General features: G+C 48.8%; 1 protein-coding gene across 4 annotated transcripts in view; it reads left to right on the forward strand.

Moving 5' to 3' along the window:
* Dpp6 (dipeptidyl peptidase like 6) overlaps positions 1-22713 on the forward strand; it is a 790869-nt gene that overhangs the window by 747227 nt on the left and 20929 nt on the right. For all 4 annotated transcript variants that reach the window (XM_042273279.2, XM_042273275.2, XM_042273278.2 and 1 more), the window contains exon 17: positions 13764-13811. In XM_042273279.2, the coding sequence (XP_042129213.1) occupies positions 13764-13811 (48 nt within the window). The remainder of the gene's footprint in view (positions 1-13763; positions 13812-22713) is intronic.

The following is a 22713-nucleotide window of genomic DNA, read 5'->3' on the forward strand; positions in this document are numbered from 1 at the left end:
CCTGTCATAACTGGTTCATCCAAATGAGCACTGTCCTCTCAGGAAGATGAACTCACATTCCCACTAGGAGGTTTTAGAATTCCACTGAACCCGTCATCCTGCCCCAGGCTCAGGGGAATGCACAGCCCCTCCCCTTGAGCATGCTTAATGATTGACAAGGTTCCCTGTGCAGCCTGCCACAGCACTGTCGTTACCAAAGGCAGACAGGATCTTGCATGGCATCTAGGCATGTGACAAAAAGTTGTGAAGAGTCTCACCATAGTCACTAAGGTGACTTGGCCATGAGCATCATTTCCTGAGGAATACACACCACCAGTGCATCAGCTGTTCATTCATTTAACCAGACACTGTCAATTGGTGATGTACTATGGAGTTCCTGCACAGTTTTCCATGTGGAGTACCAAGTTGATAAGTTGAAGTAGGCTTTGTGGGCTCTCACTTGTAATCCTATTACTTGGGAGGCTATAAATTTAAGACCAGTCTGGGCTACAGGGAGATTCTATCTTGATGAAGATGATGGTGATGATGTGGATAATGATGATGAAGAGGAGAAGGTGGAGGATGATAATGATGATATACTAGATTGCTAAGTTCCGATATTAACTGATGACACAAGACATAAATATACCATTGGGAATCAAATTTAGATGAAATTGTTTTGATTGAAAACCACCACTGAACTAGAACCACAACATGGCAGGCCAGATACAAGCTATTACTGTCCAACAGTCAGGATGGTACCAGGACCTTTGAGAAGAGAGTCAGGAAAAGCCTACTGAAGAGGCCAGAGGCCCTGGTCTCGATTCCAGACCCAGCTCTTTAGAGAACAAATCAGTGTGTGTGCATTAAACCATTTTCTTGTAGGTTTGCCTCTTTTCACAAAACTAAAACCTAAGTTCCTGCCATCACACTCAGAACTCTGTATAACCCCTAAACATGTCCCTGGGGGCTGACAGATGGTGTGCACCTGAAATCCTAGCATGTGGGAGGTAGAGGCAGGAAGGTCAACATTCCAAAGTCATCCTCAGCTACATAGTGAGTTCAAGGCCAGCCTGGGCTACATAAGACCCTTTCTCAGTAAACAATGAATTAAATTTAAGTTTTCAAATGTCCACCAGGGTAACATGATGATGCTGTGGTGACTCATAGGTCTGGAAGCTTTTGTAAATCAGACACCTGGAGGAAGGGGTTGAAATCCAGAAGTCTGCCAAGGCACCTTTTAAAAAAAAAAAAGATTATTATTGTTTCAATTATTGGGAAGCTTTCTCTTCCTCAAATGCCTGTCATGTGCCCAAGACTCACACACAATTTCTGCCACAAGTGACTACATGCCCCGAGAACAAGTCAGCTCGGTGTAGCTTCTTCGTCACCCATGAGTGTGTAAACCAGTCTACCCACCTCCACGGCCCTCATTGAGCAGTGCCGTTCAGTCTCTGCCTGCAAAACAGAATCGCTTTCAAGTTCCCTGGACAGAAAATTGGATTGAAGCAAAACTAAACGCCGTGGGGCCCAGGCAGAAGGGGTTGGGTAGGGGGTGGGGATGGGACTAAATCCTGGGTTTGATGTCACCGATAACAAGGCTTCAAAATCAGACAGCAACAAAACCCTTCTGTAGTGTTGACTGGGAAATACTGACTTAGGAACAAATATTTTAATTATCTGCTGTCGTTCGGGTAGCCCGCTCGCTGCCTGTTTGTTAGGATGATCATATCACCTGGGTGTGTATACACTTTCTGCACCAGCCATACATGATTCATGAGCTGGTAAATAAAGAGATCTGGAGTCTGTGCGCAGCAGGGCCCTTGCCAATTATCTCCGCCAGCCAGAACCTGCCTCCCTCGCCTGTGTGCAGCTGATCTTTGAAAGCATTCATCAGCGCAGGCAGCGTGCGTGGGGTCGCCTGGGACGTAAGAGTCTCTATTGTTTACACACTGGGAGGCTGGCAGCGGTGGGCGTTCGGTGTCAGAGCATCTTCCCGGGATGCAGACGGGAGTGAGCGAGGAAGATGAATGCCGTCTCCATGGATGTAGTTATTCCGATGGCTTTTCCCTTACAGTCCTGTGTCCTTCTTAGTCACATCATTTTCCACCTGTGACTGTCACCTCTCCATCCTGCCAGACAGGTGCAGACTCGTGCTCCAGACCAAATGGGGCTGCAAGGCGGTAACGCAACTGAATTTCTCTTTAGATGGAATCCAAATGTGTGACCCTGTGTCCACCGGCCACTTTAATCCACCATAGTGTGGTGGCCATAAACCCATCTGCATATTTCCCCTTTCGGGAGCAGTATTAATTTGGAAGTCAGATATTTAACTTTCATTAAAATAGACTGTCACTAACTAAAGATTTTAAAAGGTCAATTTTTTTATTCTCTTCATAAACAATGCTTAGCAAATACAATTCATCTCCTGATATTGGTGACAAGCGCTTCTTGTGTTTGTTTGAGCATTTATGTTCCCTGATTTTTGAAGATTTATTTTTATTTCATGTGTGTAAATAAAAATTAATTTGCCAGGCCGTGGTGGCACATGCCTTTAATTCCAGCACTCGGGAGGCAGAGCCAGGCAGATCTCTGTGAGTTCAAGGCCAGCCTGGTCTACAAATAGAGTTCCAGGAAAGGCGCAAAGCTACACAGAGAAACCCTGACTCAAAAAATCAACAAACATTTGGTTATTTGTCCCGGTGCTTTATCCAACCTTGGCTTCAACAATTCTCGCTCATATAAATCCTCTTCTTACTCACTAATTAGACTCCCAGTGCTCCACCAGGGGACCAGCCGTGGATGTCTGCCTTCAGATTCCTCAGTCCTTGGATGGGGTTTATGGCACCACTATTTGGGTGTCTGGCCATCCCATCACCAGAGTAGGTCAGTTCCTGCCGTCTCGCGACCATTGCCAGCAGTCTTTTGAGGGGGTATCTTTGTGGATCTTCGTGGGCCTCCCTAGCTCTCTGCTTCCTCCCCTTCTCACCTTCTCATGTGGTCTTCATTTACCATGACAAATAACCAAATGAATGGAAGCACAGGATCTATGAACCAAAGGCTGAAGGGCCCCCAACTGGATCAGGCCACCTGAACGGGTGAGACAGTCATTTGGCTTGATCTGTTTGGGAGGCAGCTGTGCATTGGTGCCAGGTCCTGGGCTCGTTGCATGAGTTGACTGTTTGAATCCTGGGACTTATGCAGGGACACTTGGCTCGGTCTGGGAGGGGGGAATGGACCTACCTGGACTGAGTCTACCAGGTCAACCCCGGTCCTCGGGGGAGACCTTGATCTGGAGGAGGTGGGAATGGGGGGTGGGCCGGGGGGAGGGGTGGGCGAGAGGGGGAGAACAGGGGATTCTGTGGCTATTATGTTGAACTGAATGGTGTTATAAAATAATAATAATAATAATAATTAAAAAAAAATCAACAAACAAACAAACAAAAAAAAAAAAAGATTTTTTTTTTAATTTTACATGTTCTGCCCACACAAATGTGAATGTGCATGCAGTGCCCTCAGAGACTAGAAGAGGGAGTCAGATCCCCTGAAACTGAAGTTACAGATGGTCGTGAGCCACCATGTGGGTGCTGGGACTTGAACCAGGATCCTCTGGAAGAGCAGCCAGTGCTCTTAACCCTGAGCCATCTCTCCTGTCCCACCTGTGTATTGCTCCAAGGTGCACCCGCCATAGGGCAGGCTGTTGTTAAAGACGTCTGAAAGAACCTTAGATGCATGCTCACATGAGTTTAGGAAGGTAGGCATGAGAGTGTGTACACATAGAACCAAATAGTAAAGAGCTGGCCTCATTGACAGAGGAACTTGTAATGAAATACAGCTGTATGTTTTCACACATCCTCAGACTGGGTGAATATATATATATATATATATATATATATATATATATATATATATATATATATATATTATATGTACACACACACACACACACACACACACACACACACGTGCGCGCACACACACGGTAGCAGAAGGGTGGGCTAAGGGAGAGCAGAGTGTAGTCCTGCTTTCCCCATCTGCTTCCATCCTCCACTGTCCTCTCCATTCAGCTGAGTGTGGAGCCTCCTTTTTCTTCTTTATCTTGTCTATGTGTGTATGTGGGAATGGTGTGTATGTATGTATATATGTATATGGGGGGGGTAAATGGTGTGTGTGTGTGTGTGTGTGTGTGTGTGTGAATGGTGTGCATGTATGTATATATGTATATGGGGGGGTAAATGGTGTGTGTGTGTGTGTGTGTGTGTGTGTGTGTGTGTGTGGTATGTGTGTATGTGAATGGTGTGTATGTATGTGGGGGGGTCTGAATGGTGTGTGTGTGTGTGTGTGTGTGTGTATGGTATGTATGTATGTGAATGGTGTGTATGTATGTGGGGGGGTCTGAATGGTGTGTGTGTGTGTGTATGTGTGTGTGTGTGTGTGTGTGTGTGTGTGTGTGTGTGTGTATACATGCACTGTGTGTCCTATAGAGAGAGGCCCATTTTTGACATCAAATACCCTCCTCTGTTCACTTATATATTGAGGCAGGGTCTCTCACTTGAACCAGAAACTGCTAATTCAGCTCATTTAGCTAGCCAGCCTCCTCCAAGGACCGCCTGTCTCTGCCTTCTGAGTGCTGGGATTACAGGTGGGCTGCCACACCTGCCCTGGCATTGACATGGATGCCAGGGAGCACTTCCACTGCTGAGCCGTCTCCCCAGACTCTGAGGCTTCTTCTCTCCCCACAGCATGCTCCCCATTGCTGTTGCCAGCTTGTATTTCAGAGAGAGATTCCCACCATGGATCTGTTAGCGGTCAGCCAGATAGGCCTGCTACCCAGAGGTCTGTGATGCTGAGCAGATACCCATAGAGCACACAACATGGAACCTGCTGCAGAGCACACCATTGGCTGCTGTAACTTCATCCAAAGCCGTCACTGCTCCTGCGGTAGAAACCCAGATGGGAGCTGTCTGGGAATCAAAACATCTAGCACGGAGCCAAAGCTCGCCCTGGGTCTCCTGACCACTCTCTGCTCACAGGTGCCGATGTTTGGCTCTCTGCACCATGAACTTCTGGTGACCACGCTCACTGGTCAGAATTCTGGCTGCCTTTAAATGTAAAGAAAGATGGTTCGGGTTTTAGGCTCAGGAATCTGCACAAGCAACAGCCAGCCCTTGAGCAGGCAGGGTGACAAAATGTCAAAAGCCTTCTCCTCTGTAAAGCTCGTCTTAGTGACGGCTAAGGGAGCCTGGGGCAAGGTGCGCCGCTCAGAAAAAGAGGGGAGAATACAGAGCGATTTTAAACTTCAGCCTGTGTTCACCGCTTCTGCCCTACTGTCACCAAAATGCCTGGCCAGAGCAACTTAAGGGAAGAGAGATTTGTCTTAGCTCACAGTTACAGAGGGATTCAGCCCAGCACAGCCAAGAAGGTAGTGTGTGGCAGAGGGAGCATGTTCACATGGTGACCAACCAGGAAATAGAGAGTGTGGCTAGAAGCCAGGGTAGACTAAGCCATCAAAGACCACCCTCTGATGACCACTTCCGTCAGAAAGGCTCCATCGCTTGCCTATATAGAGCCAGCAGCTGGGCACAAGCCTGTGGGGAGCATTCACATCCAAAACGGAACACACCCTGTGTGCCTCATCAGTAATAACACTCTAATTGTGGGAGGTGGGCTTAGCGTGTGATAGAGACTCCCCCCAAAATCTTATGCGTGTCCCCCATGTTTTTAACATGTTCCTTCATCTCTTAGGGAGAAATCTTGGGGAGACAACAACACAGATCTGGTCAAAAGGCCAATTTATGACTCTTCTACTTGGTCTTTGCTTCTTAGGAGGAACTCATTTTGATTTGGGCGTTTTCCTAAATTACCCATCAACTTTCAGAAACCTACCATGGTGATTTGAATGAGAAATGCCCCGGATTATCTCCGGCGTTTGAACACATGGTGCCCAGTAGGTGGGGCTGTCTAGGGAGGTTTAGAAGGTACAGCTTTGCTGGAGGAAGTCGTCATGTTACTGTAGCAGGATTTGGGAGTTTACCGCACCACTGGACTAGCAGTGTGCACGCCCTGCTTCCTGCTCGTGGCTTCTGATGTGAGCGCTCAGCTTCCTGCTCCCGCCGCCATGCCTGATGCTTGTGGCTGTGCTTTTCCAGCAGGATGGACTCTCCTCCCTCTGGAACCATACACCCAAATAAACCCTTTCTTCTGTAAGTGACCTTGGTCATGGTGCTTTTACCACAGCAAAAGAAATATGACTAATGTACCTACTCACCACAGAGATCTGGAAGCCAGCGGGTATTGCCATAATTTGTGGACAGCAGAAAGTGAAACCCACTGATCTTTCTGTGGGGAAATATGATGGCACTGGGGTCACAGGTGGCCCACAGGGTTAGGGCACCGCCTACTCTTGGAGGAGCTGACCTCAGGTCATGTCATAACTTAGATAAGCAGTGCCCTCAAAAAGGCTCGTGTGTTAAAAGCTTAGCTGCCTGCTGGTGAGCTTCTGAGAGGCGATTGGCCTGCGAGGGCTCTGACCTCAACAGTGGTTACCTACTAATGGGTTCACAGCTGAATGAACTCTGTGGAGGGAGCATCTGCTTGGAAGAAGAAGGTCACTTGGAGGGGGTCCCTTGAAGACCCTGTCCCTGGCCTCACTATCACGCCCCTTCTCCTGCTTCCTCGCCTCCTTTTTGCCTCTTTGTCCCTCTCTCTTCCCTTCCCTCCCTCTCTTCCCTTCCCTTCCTCTCTTCCCTTCCCTCCCTCTCTTCCCTTCCCTCCCTCTCCCTCTTTTCTCCTCCCTCCCTCTCCCTCTCTTCCCCTCCCTCCCTCTCCCTCTCTTCTCCTCCCTCCCTCTCCCTCTCCCTTATCTACCAGGAGGTAGCCAATCTGTTCCACCACACACTCCCCACTGAGGCCTTAGCATGACCCAGAAACAATGAAACCAAGAAGCCCTGGACTGAAACCACCACCCAGCATAAGCCCTTCCTCCCCTGAGCTGTCCCCTCCCCTCCGTGTTGTTACAGCGATAAAACATGATAAGCATGGGTCAGGACTCTGCATGGGTCAGGACACTGCATGGGTCAGGACTCTGCATGGGTCAGGACTCTGCATGGGTCAGGACTCCTCTGCATGGGTTGGGGGGACAACATTGTATTCTGTGGAGACAGGAGGGTCCTTTGCGTCTTCTTTAGTATAGTTTCACTTGTAGCAGACGTGACCAGTCTAAGAAGTTTGCTCTGGGAAAGTCGTAATGATGATGGCCCAGCTGAAACATGGCTCTCAGACCTGTGAAGGAAGACGTGACTGGTGGCACTTAGTGAGAACCAGAGTAACCTGAATTATTAAAAGCAGGGCACAGAGAATGGTCTCAAGAGACCTTTTATCAGCCTAACTTAAAGTTTCTGCCTTGATATGTCATGGCCAAGTCAGCACTTGGCAGGCCGTTCCTTAGCCCTTAATTTGTTCAGCAGGCATTACACATGCATTGCCCACTGCCCTTCTGGGGTGGGGAGTGGAAGGAGGCATAGAATTGTGCCGGGTGGGCGCGGGGGAGACGCCGTACGTGTCTTTCTGGCTGGGTGGGGTAGAAGTAGCCTGACTTTTGAAAGTTGCAGCTCAGCCAGGGTATTTACTATCCCCTGCCGGCAGCACCTGTGAGCACAAGAGAAATACCTGCAACCACAGGACAAAGACCTGACTCCCAGGGGGCCTTAAATTAGCAATTGTGCAATTAAAACAGGACTGAGAGCAGACATGAAGACTGTGCAAGGCACGTGGCCTTGAGGTGTGCTGTGTGATGCTACAGAAGGCACATTTTTCCTGTTGGTTTTCAGAGATACAGCCTATTTCTATTAAGCACAGTCACGGCGGTATGACAGACCACTTGAATTTATTTCTCTTGTCTGTCTAGGGGAAATTTTGTATCCTTTGACCAGCATTTTCTCCCTGGCCACCAACATTCTACTCCCTCTAAGCATCTCCGGTGGCTTCAGTGTCTTGACTAGCGTGGACAAGCTTTGGTGATACAGGAGTAAAAGTATCTTTTCAGCTTTCTGACTTCATTTCCTTGGGGTAAACACCCAGTAGTAGGAGACCTGAGCCAGCTGACAGTTCAGTTTTCTTTGTAAGTTTTGACACACTTTCATGCTGTTTTCCACAATCACTGTACTATCTCACCAACAATGTACAAGAACTCCTTCTCCACATCCTCACCAGCATGCTATCACTTGTCTCTTGGATAGCACCCTTCTAAAAGGTGTAGGATGGTGTCTCATTGTGGTTTTAATTAGATATCCACAATCAATGATTTTTTAATAGTTTTTCATATACTTGTTGGCTATCTTCTCGTCTTTTTTTCAAGAAATGTTTATGTAGGGACTCAAGAGATAGCTCAGCAGTTAAGAGCACCCACTGTGCTTCCATAGGACCTGAGGTCAGTTCCCAACACCTATTGTCTGGCTGCTCACACCCTGCTGTAACTCCAGCTCCAGGGAATTCAGTATCTTCTTCTGACTCTGCTAGCACCCACACCCACATACACATAAGGATAAAACTAAACCTTAAGAAAGAAAGACCTATTCAGATGCTTGGAGAGTTGTTTTTTTAATGTTTTTAACATATCTGTGTGATGTGTGCTTATGTGTGCATGCACATGTGAAGGTCAGAGGTCAATGTTGGGTAACTGTCTTGATCGATTTTCACCTTAATTTGTTTAAACAAGGTATCTCATAGAACCTGGAGCTCACCAATTAGCTAGACTGCAAGCCTCCAGGATGCTCCTGCATCCAGTTCCACATGCTGGGATTACAGGCTCTGCCACCACACCCAGCTTTTACATGAGTCTTGGGGATCCAACTCAGGTCCACAGGCTTGCCCAACCAACACTTTGCCTGACGAGCATCTCCTCAGCCCCACCCTGGGTTTTTCCACTGTAAGTTTTATGGCAATCAGAAAAGGATATGCAGAAAAGTTCAAACCCATCCACTGTCATACTTTCTAAGCAGGCAGGACAAGTCTGGTTTGCTATTAAGATTCAGTGACATTTATGGGCATACATATGAGCATTTTTGTGTCTATATGTTTAAAATATTGGGGCTGCAGAGATGACTCAGTGGTGAAGAGCACTTGCTGCCCTTCCAGAAGACACAGGTTTGATTCCCAGCACCCACGTGGAGGCTCACAATTGTCTGTAACTCCAGTTCCAGAGGACCCAACGCCCTCTTCTGGTCCCTGAGAGCATTGCAGGCACTTGGTGCAAAGGTATACATGCAACCAAAACACCATACATACACAGGAAAATAAAATTAACTTTAAAATATACATAAAATAAGACAGGTGTGGTGGTGCATACCCCGGCACTCAGGAGGCAGAGGCAGGCGGACTTTTGTAATTCCAGGACCAGCCTGGTCTACAAAGTTAGTTCCAGGACAACCAGGACTACATAGTGAGACCTAGTCTCAAAATACATATGTAATAATAAAGCTTTTAAAGTGTGTTAGTATTTCCTAACATAGTTATGAAAGAAGATATAAAGCTCTTCTAGGTCTAGGTCTTTCATGGAATTTTCATGTTTGGGGGTGGATAATTGCATATAATATATTCAACAGTGAAAGTGTAAAACCCAGTGTGAAGCTCCACAGACTCGTGTGGAACTGCTGCACTAAGGTACAGAAGTCCGTTGAGTTGTACAGATTTCGGGTCTGGTTCATTTTGCGTGTGATTTTTTTTTCATTTGCGATGTTTTTATAATAAAAGTTTTTCAAAAATGCTTCTATGTAAATGTGGCTACATATATACAGACACACACTAGGACATTCTAGAAGGGTTTAGGGCTCTTTCTGGGAGGAGGGGATGAAGTGGGTCCCTTAGCTGTCACTTAGTCCCTTTCTTTACTATTTGAATTTTTGTTTCAAGACATACATTACGTCGCTGTATTAGAAAATGAAAATTCATCCAAGCTCTGTGCCTTCCTCGCTGCGTGAATGAGACAAAAGACTTAAAGCTGGCTCTGCCACTGTTTTCTTGTCTGTAAACTGTTTGAAGCGTCTCCGCAGAAGGGCTGTGAAGATTGAACTTGAAATGATTCATAGGAGAGAGTTACCAGGATGCCTTTTACATGGTAGCCACTGAATAAGTAATAATTGTTTACATTATTAATAAGAGTGTGGGGCATGCTCTGTTTGCAAATTTATTCACCTCAAAATGTGCATGGCAAACAGCTGTAGGCTCTTTATCTCTCGATGACTGCTCGGCTCTCTGCACAGGCTCCCGGGGAAGGGCTGACAGAAGAGGCACTCTCAGTATAAGCCTCCATACTTTAACCCCGCAGCCAGTGCTTACCTGCCCATCCGGGTGCACAGACAGATGTTCCGTGGTGTCTCCCCTCTAGGTAGGGAGTGCCGGAGTCATCGAATAAAAGGACTGGCTCCCTAGCACATGTGAGTTTCAGGCAAACAATAAATCATTTTTGTCAGTATACCCTAAGTACCACAGGGATGTGAAAAAGTTTTCATTGCTTCTGGGAAATTCACTGTAACCAGCTGCCTGATTTTTTTTTTTTCCTGACCGGCCTGTCTCTGGATGGATAAGCAAGGGTCATAGCATGGGGAAAGGGACAAGAGTTGCAGAACAGTCACTATAGAAATCAGTATGGAGGTTCCAGGACTGTATGATCAGCTGTACCACTCCTTGAAGAAGGAATCGAAGTCAGGAAACTCCACATGTACCTTGTCACGGCTTTGTTCACAGTGGCTGAGCCGGCCAAGGTGCCCCCCCCCCCACTGGTGACCGATAAGAAGAATGCAGCACATACATGGGAGGGAAGTATTACTCAGCCATTAAGAAGAATGAGAATCCATCATTTTTACAAAAGTGGGTGGCCCTGAGAGCATCATGTTAAGCTCCATAAGCCAGAATCAGAAAGGCAAATAATGTACATTTTCTCTCATATCCAAAATCTAGGTTTTATTTATTTATCTTTTATTTATTATTTGACAATTTTAAATTTGTATGCAACATGTCTTATATGCATATCCATCCCCAACTCCCCTCCCATTTCTCCAAGATGTCCCCAACACACACCCCTCCCACCTGCTAGATTGTTTCCATCTTTAATTATGTGCATGTGTGTATCTATGTGGGGGTTTGCACACGTGAGTACAGGTTCCTCAGAGGCCAGAGGCATCGGATCGCCCTGGAGCTAGAGTGGCAAGCCATTGTGAACTGCCCATCGTGGGTACCAGAAACCAAGCTCAGGCCCTCGGCAAGAGCAGTATACACTCTTAACTACCAAGCCATCTCTCCAGCCATATCTCTAGATATTTTTTAAGACAAAAAAAGTAGAGAAGACTATAATGGAAGAGAAAAGGAACCTGAGGGGAAAACAGTAAGAGAGGACAAGTGAGGTAAACATGATGATATACCTAAGTGTAGGGTTGTCACGGTGAAAGCCACTAGTTTGTGTAATGAATATGTGCTTTAAAAGGGAGGTATTGAGCTTCCTGGACCTTTGCTGTGTGCACTGAGTGGTGTCTGGGTCAGTCCCAGGGAAGTCAGTCTCTACTCTGCTGTGACCTCAGTCTGTGACTCTAGCCCAGCAGCACACTCCAGCACACTCTGGCTGAGCCTGCCTCACTCTGCCTATCAACACAGAGCATCCTTCTTGGGCCGGAATGGGCAGTCCACTCTCCAGATCTTGCATGAGGTCTGTAAGCCATGCTGGGACCCATGGCAGATCCTTGGCCCTCATCTTAGCCATTTATCACATGGACCCTGGAAGTAGGCAGGAAGTTCTGACACTGACCCTATGGATGCAAAGCCTCAGCATTGTTGTTCCTAAATATGCATTCTGTAACATTGATATCTCACACACACAGTTCCACGCACCCCAGAGTCACCAGCCAAGTGCAGATGGCCACCCTGGCCGTGCTGCCCTCCATATCTCACTCACCTCGAGCTTGTTTTTTCTCCTTTTGTCCCTACCCCAGCCCCAAGGGCGGTGTCTCCTTAGTGCTCCATCTCACTCTTTCCGCATTACTCCGAGAATGTATTTAGAGATTGAAAATGGCAGCCCTGGATGGAAGAAACACTTGTCCATCATGGATCTGTGTCCTAATGCTGCAGATAAGGGATGAGAACCACTGTGTCCATAATGTGCAAGGCCTGACATCACGGCCTGTACCATAGTACCCTGTAAGAGAAGACGAGTGAGGGACCAGCCCTGTGGTCATGGGAGGGTGCTCTTTCACTAAGCAGTGAAAGGCTTTCCAGCAGAGAAGGGAAAGAGGAGCCATGCTGAGATCTGGGGCCTGGAAGAGCAAGTGGCCCCTGGGGGCACCTCAGCCTCCCTCAGACCCTGCAGCAGGCACATCTGGCAGACCCAAGCATGCAGAGAGCTACAGAGGCAAGAGGGTGTTGGGAGAGGTCCCCAGCCTAGCAGCTAAACATACATCCACCCAACAAACAGTCTTTTCTTCCTGGACCTGCTATTGCTGAAGGCCGCAGTGGACCTATGGGTGGCCGGGCAGGGGCTGTTGTCCCGGGAGCTTCCTCCTAACTCCTGAGACCCAAACATCCCTGAAGCTGGGAAGGCTCCCATTGAAGAGGTTCAGTGAACAGATTCACATATTCAAAAACCACTCCCCACATACTGAGGAGTTTGCAAAAGCGTCACAGGAGGTCAGAGGCTAGAGACTATGGTGGCTTCTTTCCAGGGTTCTGGTGACCCTCTTTTTTTTCAAGCTTGAAACTTGAGTAATGTATACTGAGTCCAGAAAAGTGTTGTGGGGCTGCTGCTCAAGAGTGAAAATGGGGTTATGGGGCTTTAATCCAAGCACAGTACTTTGTAAAATGGCAGTTCGTGCCATGTGGTGATCTGGAAAGCTGTACAGGAGTGACTGGTGCTGTCTGTCAGAATCGGAGACCTGTCTGTCTTGTTCAAAGAATTGGAGAAGCACACAGAAAAAGAAGTAGCCAGGGGCTTTCTTCAGAAGCCAATAAGCAAAGTATAGATTGAATACCCTTCAAGAGGACACCATCAAAAAATCTATTTGTTTTTCATTTTCTTTTTTTTTTTTTTCTTTTTTTTTCGAGACAGGGTTTCTCTGTGTAGCTTTGCGCCTTTCCTGGGACTCACTTGGTAGCTCAGGCTGGCCTCGAACTCACAGAGATCCGCCTGCCTCTGCCTCCCAAGTGCTGGGATTAAAGGTGTGCGCCACCACCGCCCGGCCTGTTTTTCATTTTCAATTCTCATGTGTGTTTGCATACTAGCATACATGTGTTTGTATATGAGTGTGGGTACACATGCATTTGTGTGTGCACATGCATGTAGGGGCCTGAGGTTGATGTCAAGAATCATCCTCAGTGGCTTTTCCTCCATATTCACTGAGGCAGACACTCTCAATCAAACCCAGAGCATGCCAGTCTTGCTCATCTCACTAGTCAGCCTGTTCTGGGGATCCTCTATACCTGCCTTCTGAGCCTGGAATTGGCAGGTGGGATGCCAAGCCCACCAGCCCTTCATGTGGGCTCAGGTCCTCATTTTTGTGTGGTGAAAGCATCTCCCTCGCTTGTCAAATGCCCAGCTGTAGCCATCATCTGTACCATCAACAGGGATCCTGGTAATTAACCTGGATGCGATATTAGAGAGCCACGTCTCTTCTGGCTCCATTATCCTCTAGACGCAGACAGTCCACATGTCATAAAGAAAGCGTATTTTCTCCTTTTGTTCTACACTAATGACCTCGTTTGTTTGTTTTTCCTCTTGTGGTCTCTCTGCTCTCCGGACCCAGGCCCTGGTGTACCCACTGTGACTGTGCACAATACCACGGATAAGCGAAGTAAGTGCCGCTCCTCTGAAATCTTTCTGAACTCAGGAGAGTCGAAGCCAAGGTTCATGAGATAATCCAACCCCACCCCACCCCCAGCTCCAGGACCTGAAGACGAATCAGGCCCTGTAGGTCCAATGGGGCCCTCTAGCAGCCACTGCTGGTGGTAAATAAAGTGGTCATGAGGACCAAAGTGACCCAGCTGAGGGTCCATGGTGTCCCTGAAAATGTCTAGGATCCACCACAGCCTATGAGTGCTGAGGTTGGGTGGCCATTCCCCAGATAACCCAGGTCGTGGATGAAATCTTCTGGTTGTAGCCCAAGACTGGCTGGATTTGAACAGCAGTCCATAGAGGGTTTCATTCTTGCCTCCTCTAAGGCTCCATGGATACTCAGAGGTTCATCTGCCTGCAGGTCAGATGGCCATGTCCATGACATGGAGACGCTACACAGCAGTGTGATTAAGACCCCTGGGCTAGAGAGATGGCTCAGCCATCAAAGGTTAAGGCTCACAACCCAAGGGATAAGAGTTGCCTGAGGATTGTTAAGATCTTGGGGAGACCCGGCTGAGGACCATTACAGTGGATATGATACAGGAGAGAGATGCAGCTCAACTCCAAATGCAGCGAGGGCAGCTGGGGGTGGAGGGGAGGAGTAGAGTGGATGGGAGGTCACTGAGAGACGTCAGCAGCAGGGATTCTTGCTGATAGACCTTGTTCTTGCTGTGGTCAAGGGGAGGAGGGGAGAGGCAGAGGTAAGGATAAGGACTTGGTCAGACAGCCAGGGTAATCAGAAGATTCTTGCTAAACTGACCCAGCCGGGGGAATCACTGAGACATGATATGAGCCAAAGACTGGCCAGGGGCCAAGGTCAAGGCCCAGGGAAAAGGACATGGAGGACTCTGACTCAAATGTGGCCAAGGACTAGGTCTGCCAAAGCACAGGACGTTCAGGAACCCCTAAAGGAACTCTAGTTTTCCCTAGACAAAGCCCCGTGCAGACTACCACATGCACTGTATGTTTGGGAAACTGGAATGCTGGATGTGGTGGATGATAAAGCTGGGAAGGAAAGGGACTGTGCTCTTGGCCCCTCCCTTCTACTGTCTCCAAGAAGGCCCATCCCTCTCCTCTGCCACCAACCCTTCCCTCAGATATCACAGTACTGTGCCCTGCCCTAGGAGAACATCAGACTGACAACCAGCTTCTGGTGGAAGCATTTGAACCTGGGCGAAGTAGATTCGGTTAAAGAGACAACCTTTAGAAGCTACCTCAAGTTGTGGTAGGAGCCTGCCTAGTTACTGAGATGTGTGTAGAGATTCAGAATTCCAGCATGAGGAAGAAAATCAGAAATTAACAGGTGACAAGATTCTTTAAAGGCAGAAGTTGGGGCTGGGATGGGGCTCAGTTGATCCAGTGCTCCCCCAGCATGCATGAAGCCCTGGGTTCGCTTCCCAGAACCATGTGGACTGAGTATGGTGACACATACTTGTCACCCCCACACTAGGGAATAGACAGGAGGAGCAGTAATTCAAGGTCATCCTCCACTATAGAGCAAGTTTGAGGCCAAGGGGGTGAGGCCTGCTGAACTCCATGAGACCCTGTCTCAAAGAAAGAGCGAGAAGGAAGAAAGGAAGAAGGGAGGGAGGGAGGGAGGGAGGGAGGGAGGGAGGGAGGGAGGGAAGGAGGGAGGGAAGGAGGTGAGGAAGGGGAGGGAGGGAGGAGAGGAAGGGAAGGGAGGGAGGGGAGGAAGGGAAGGGAGGGAAGGGAGGAAGGGAAGGGAGGGAGGGAAGGAAGGGTGGCCATCAGAGCAAATGGGAACAAATGCTAAGAAGGTGCTTGCCACTTGGACAGTCTGTGCTCCAGCCCTTCAGGAGAGATGGGTTTTTAGAGTAAAGAGGCCTCACTCCCAGGCCTCATCTCCAGCCCGCCTGGGGACTGTTCCTAGAGCCTGGGAGGTCTGAGGCTCTGGGGTCTCAGTCCGTGTCCCCTGAGGAGTCTGGCACAAACTGCTTGAGTATCACCATTCACCACAAACATGCTGCACACTCCAGTGGACACACAGCGGGAAGAAGCATGGCTGTGGACTGCACTACAGCAGCTTCCCACCCAAGTGGCCTCTGTGGTCTTCAGCAGCTTGACCATGCTCTTTAAGAACCTGTTCCTGCTCAAGCCCTACCTGATATCTTCACTTAAAAATCAGGCTGCCACGGCATCTCAACATTGCCTTTCTTAAGAAAGTGTGTGCTGGAGCTGGGCATGGTGGTGCACACCTTTAATCTCAGCACAGGCAGAGGCAGGTGGATCTCTGTGAGTTCAAGGCCAGCTTGGTCTACAGAGTGAGTTCCAGAACAGCCAGACCTACATAATAAAGGTACCTTGTCTCAAAAAAAAAAAATGTAGCCAAATTTGGTTGTGTGCATCTTTAATCCCAGCACTCTGGAGGCAGAGGCAGGCAGATCTGAGTTTGAGGCCAGCCTGGTCCACAGAGTGAGTTCTACAACAGTCAGGGATATGCAGAGAAACCCTGTCTGGAAAAAACGAAGAGGAGGAGGAGGTGGAAGACAGCATATGCTGTTTGTATTTGCTGACACATAAGAGCTCATGGACAGCTTCCTGGTACTCTCTGCAGATTCTCCCTTCTTCCAACCTGGTGTTCTGTTGAGAACAGAGTGAAATGAGTGGCATGGTTTAACATCATGGCTGCAGGCCTACTTCCTGGATGAATCATTGAGCTACTTACCCAAGATGTCCACTTCTACCTGTGTGTGGCATCCTCGGTGTCCATATCCCCTTAGTGTGAGGACACGGTTGTATTGGATTAGAGCCCACCCTAGTGATTTCACCTAAGCATTGATCCTCTTTGCAAGTAAAGCCACCTTCACCGGTACCAGGAGTTACAGCTTCAACATCTGCGGAAATAGGAGGTTGTATGTAGTTCAACCCACACATGACAACTCAGGGTCTTCTCTATGAGGCCCACATTCCTGGATGTTCCTGGATATGAAACCCCCATAATCTTCACCCTACAGGACTCCAGGAAAGAGAGAGTGTGGACAGAGCACGTGGAGTGTCTTTGTGTGGAGGCCCAGAGCCAGCCTATGTCAGTTATGTTGGCTGCAACCCTGTCAGGAGGTGCTCCTGGCACACAGTAGCTCACAGCCATCTGCAACTCCATTTTCAGGGCATTCAGCTCCCTCTTCTGGCCTTCATGGGCACTGCACACATGTGGTGCACAGACATACATACAGATAAAACACTCCTACACATAAATAAATCTTTCTTTTAAAAAAAGAGTTTAAACCAACCTGGGCTATATTAAAAGACCCAGTCAAATAATTGAAATGCAAAGTAGTGGACTATAAGCACCTTCATAGTATTCTTCACGGTATTCTCTTCCCTTCGCCAGGAGGGTCTGCTCCATTTTACTGAGGAATGGGTTGAGGTCTAGTTTGCAAAAAATCCTGCCAGCTAAGACACCATTTCTCCCAGAATCTGACTGTTCAGGAGCAAACAGCTTCAATGGGAAGAAAAGGGAAGGGAGTGTTTAAAGAGAGAGCAGGAGGTCAGGGAGAAGGGAGGGGAGGCTGAGAGAGACCAGCCAGCCAGCCTCAGAAAATGCTCTAGTGAGCTCACACAGCTCTGAGGTGAAAAGTTTATGTCTGAATTTAGTGTGTGGATGTGTCTCTCTCGGGCACACAAAATGCAAATGACTTACAAATAACTGTCAGAGCAGGAGCCCAAAGCCCCGGCCCCCGAGTGCCAGTCAGCTGCCTTCTGCAGCTCCTGGGAGTGTCCACTCTGACAGGGGCAGGCCGGGTCTGCCTGGCAGGAAAAGCTGGGCTATGGGCCCTGGTCAAGTGTCAGAGCCAGCACTGTGTCTACCCTCCAGGTGTCTGTGGGAGTGCGTGAGTCTCTCCCAGTGTGTGGAACTTGTAATCTGACTGCTAGCCTATAACACACCACAGCCCAGCCTACCACCACTTGAAATGACAGCCTTGCATGTAATGCCCTATGCTTGTCTCTTGTCTTTCAAACTAGTAACCTGTGGGTGAGGCCACACATACCTTCCACCCTAGGCACCTGGTAACAGTATCTTGTCCATGCCATGGTCAAAGCCTCTTGGCAATCTCTGCATCAGGTACCAATCTGCAGCACACCATGGATATATGCCTCAGGCAGGCGGCAAAGCCGATGTGTCATGGACCATCCTTAGGGCCCCAGTAGGGTTCAGATTAGTCACTTTCTTCCAGAATTAAAAATCCCCAGAGTGCCAGGTGGTGGTGGCACACGCCTTTAATCCCAGCACTCAGGAGGCAGTGGCAGGTGGATCTCTGTGAGTTCAAGGCCAGCCTGGTCTACAGAGTGAGATCCATGACAGCCAGGGTTACACACAGAGAAGCCTTGTCTCGAAAAACCAGGGGGGGGAAAATCCCTGGTGAGAGAACAAAAGAGACAGTCTCAAACAAAGTGGAAGGTGAGGACCCATACCAAAGGATGTCCTCTGACCTCCATGCATGCACAATGATATGCACATGTCCATACTTACAGATGAGCATACAGAGAGGGGGAGATTTAAAAGCAATAATAAGCCCCTGAAAAAGTTCCAGGAGCAAGGTAAATACACAATGAGGCAACCTAACCCGCAGGTGACAACCTCACTAGCCTGCAGTGGGGTGCCTGCGGAAGCCCACAGAGTGTCACTTAGCAACCAGATGCTCTGTTCTCATCCTCTTGCCTATCCAGACTGGTGTCTTCCAGTCAGACTCCATGAATCCAGCAGCTTTTCAGCATGTGTGATGGGTCATGTAGAGCAGGGCCACCTGGAATACTGTATGCATTTGTGGACTTCTCAGCACAGGTTAGGAGAATGGAGGCATGAACCTTGGATGAATTTAACAAAGTACCCAAGTGGTCGGCTGCATTTCCAGTCAAAAAAGGTGGATCCTCAGAGTGCTTTTTTCCTTTACAGGCTGAGGGAGTATCACCAACCCAAAAATCTAAAACCCAAACACTCCAAAATCTGGAACTTCTTGAATATAAACATGTCAGTATGTGATAGGCTGCAGTCACAGTACAGATCCACTGATAATACCATCTGAAGTTGCCTTCAGGCCAAGGGGTTACCATGTCCATGAAACAGAAAGGAATCTAGTATTCGGACTTGAGTCTCATGCCCAGATAAACCATGGAACATGCGGAGACTCTAACGTCTGAAAGAACAAGAAATCTGAAGTTCCCCCTTGTGCCTGTCCAGCACTCCAGTGAGCAGTTCTCAGGCCACAGCTGCTGACTGCTCAGCCGCCTGGACCCAGGACCCCGGACCCAGGGCCTCCAGCCTTGGTCACCAAGGAAACAGTAGCCTCTGGGAGCCCTGTTCCAATCTCCCTGCTTGCAATCTGCTGAGGGAACACTGAATCAGAGGCTCTTGCACCTTTCACTGCTCGGGCAGGGTGTGCAAAGCCCCTGGGCTCCTTCCCTCTTGGGAGCACACCTCTGAGTGGCCCTTGGGCTTCTGTGAGGAAATTGTAGCTCAGTGCATTCAGAGGGGCAGTGTGCAAGCCACTGGGCTCAGGAACAGATGGTCCTAAGGAAACGGTAGGATGCCTTGCCTCGAGCGCCTGTGTTGGTTACAAGTACAGTAAGGGGGTTGGGCCATCGGGAGGGCTCGGGCTGGATGACAGTGGGGCTTGTCATTCCATTGTAGCTCAGCCCTGTTAGGAAAGTTGGAATTACTGTTACAGGGAGCTTGGTCCTCCCTCTTGTCATCACCCCCCCCCCCCCCCCCGCCTCCCTGCCTCTAGGGATACTTGACTTTCCCCACTTTAGGGAATCCTATCTCCAAACAGAGCCCGTGGGGCGTTGGCAGACATGACTCTGAATTATTTAAAAGCTATTTCCTTAAGAACGTCATTGTCATGGGCACCAAAGGCTCCTCGTGTGGCTGGGGCTTCTAACCACCCGGAGATGGAGAGGACACCAGAGGAGCCACATCTGTCCGCTGGGAACGCAAGGCAGATGCTGGCTCCAGGTCCCTCATGGGCAGGGAGCTGGGATCGCAGGCTGTTCACAGGCAGCTGTGCATCCTCTGGGAGAAAATGGGTGCACTGGTGACATCTCATGAGCTGGGTCCGTAGACTCCCCTTCCTGCCCACCTGTGGTACCCTAAAATCCAGTTCAGGAGCTCTGGAGTCCACTTTCCTGGGTTTCCTGGGTTCCACACCTCAGTCACGTAGAAGACAGGTTTCTCTCCTCCCCCACACTCTCTGCAGGCTGTTTGGAGGAGGTTGGTTGGTTTGGGGGGGTACTCATTGTTGTACTTGTTCAATGCACGTGCTGAGAAAGTGCTCTCCCACTGAACCACACTCCCAACCCTGTCAGCTATTTTTTGTAAAGATAGAGTCATCCCAGTTGGCATCTGGCAGTTGTGTGAAACACACCAGACACTCTCTGGTCTCTCTGTCCTTCTAAGTATACTGTGGGCCATCCCCACCCTTCCAGCCCACTACGGAGTGTCACCCACCAGGCATAAAACACTCAAGAAGGTGGAATGCCAAGAAGCACACAGTTACGAAGGGCCTGTGTACAGTACTGCAGAGCTAGACTGATGCCCTGAAGGACCTGAGACAGCCCGTCAGACCCTCCTCCTAGGAGACATCTGGTATCAATGGGCTATAGGGGAAGGAAGGCCTGAGAGGGCCCAAGGTCACTGCAGATGTCGAATAGAAGGGTAGAAAAACCACAGGGCACAGCTAGCGAGGGGCTCTTTTCTCCCAACTCCTGGAAGAGGAGGGGAGGGAAGAGGAGGGAAGAGGAGGGGAAAGGAGGAGGGAGAAAAGGAGGGAAGGGGAGGGGAGGGGAGGGAAGGGAAGAAGGGAGCTCAAGAGCCCTCTTGTGAGCTGGGAATGTAGCTCACTTGTACTTGCCTATCATGCACAAAGTCCTGGCTTTGATCCACAGCACCAGATAGACTGGGCAAGGGATTGCACTTGAATTCCCAGCACTCAGCAGGGTAGAGGCAGGAAGATCAGAAATTCAAGGTCATTTTCAGGTACATAGCAAGTTGAGGCCAGCCTGGGGTACATGGGACCCTGTGTCTAAACAATTAAACAGAGCCACCTTGTCCCTAACGTTCAGGGACAGGAGGCACATGCTAACCAAGGTCTTGCAGAGTTTCTAGAGCCCTTGGCCCTCAGAAACCTGGCTCTTCTCTGGCCCCAGCAGAGCAGGACAATAGCCTGCAGCCAGCCCCTTTGGCACAGACGTGACCAGCGAAATGGACTCTCATCTGTTGTGGCATCTGTCCCAAGACAGTGCCAGAGAGCTCCAGGCTGTGGCTGCAGGGCAGAATTCTGCTCTCAGGAAGTATAGCCAGGCCTCAGTGGACAACCTGCCCAGCCACAGCCGTGGAGAACATCTCTGGTGGCAGGATGTGGGTACAGTGCACAAAGAGAAGCAGGCACCGGTTCTGTGTCCTGGTGCCCAGTTTATCCCCAGCTCTTACAGCACACAAAGCAAGTTCATATCTAATAGCTACAGTTTTCAAATATTTAAGGAGCAATCAGGTGAGCAGGAAAAAATGGTCAGCCAGATGTGATGGTGCACACCTTTAATCCCAGCCCTGGAGGCAGGGACAGAGGCAGGTGGATCTCTGTGAGTTTAGGGCCAGCCTGCTCTACATAGTGAGTTCCAGGCCAGCCAAGACACACCCGCATTTAAATGTAAACTGAGTCAACAGTCCACAAATAATGCATTAGAGACTCTCCTCCTGTACATTTGAGTTGTTATCTGAGAGCTTTTCCTGGGGAAAGAACTGCATGGGGCTGGGGTGTGCCTCAGTGGGAGAGCGCTTACCCAGCGAGCATGCACATAGCCCTGGCTTTCAACCTCAGCCCCAAACAGAAAAGAACAAGAAAGCCTGCACCAAAGATGTTTTCATTTGGGCGAAGAGTCATGACATGATCCTGTGAAATCTGAATTCACTCCTACCCTCATCCCTTCCAACAGTTTTTAAGCCATTTCTTCTTCGACAGTCAAATTTTTGCATCCTTCTTTTCACTCTTTAAACTGATGCTGACATTCCCCTGCCTCCCCTAGAATTCTGTGCCAGTGCCGTACAGGCATGAAATCATTTAAATGGTTTTACAGTTGCTGTGTTCATAAAGCCACAATGAACTATCACATGTTCACACAAAGCGGCTAGGACACATTACACACCGATACCGCCATTAGGTATAACAGGGGTGAGATCCTCTACTGATACAGCTGTGGTGTGTGAATGGACACTTCCTCCTATCCCAGAATACCTCTGTAAGAAACAGTGTGTGCAGGCCGGGAGGTGGTGGTGGTGGTGGTGGTGGTGGTGGTGGTGACGCACACCTTTAATCCCAGCACTCTGGAGGCAGAGCCAGGCAGATCTCTTTGAGTTCGAGGCCAGCCTGGGCTACAGAGCGAGATCCAGGACAGGCACCAAAACTACACAGAGAAACCCTGTCTCAAAAAAAAAAAAAAAAAAAGAGGAGGAGGAGAAGGAAAAGAAAAGAAACTGTGTGCATTCTCCTACTTCGAAAGTGTTCCAAAAGCACTGGAGTAGGTGGAGGAGAAGAGTCCTAGGAACTTCACTGCTTGTTTTAATGTTTTCTCTGTGTGGGTGTTCTTCCTGCATATATATCTGTGACTCACTTGGATGTCGTCTGCCTCCAGAGGCCAGAATTGGGCATTAGATCCTCTGAAATTGGAGTTACACTTGTGAGTCACTTGTGGGTGCTGAGAATCTAGTTGAGTCCTCTGGGAGAGCCAGTGCTCTTAACCTCTGAGCCATCTCTCCAGTTCCCTCTACCTTTTAAAATTCCTTCTATGTTGTATACCAAAAAATGACAACCTACCTACCTTCAAGGATAACAATTAGAGGTATATTT

This window comes from Peromyscus maniculatus, chromosome 3, assembly GCF_049852395.1.
Source record: "Peromyscus maniculatus bairdii isolate BWxNUB_F1_BW_parent chromosome 3, HU_Pman_BW_mat_3.1, whole genome shotgun sequence".
NCBI lineage: Eukaryota > Metazoa > Chordata > Mammalia > Rodentia > Cricetidae > Peromyscus > Peromyscus maniculatus.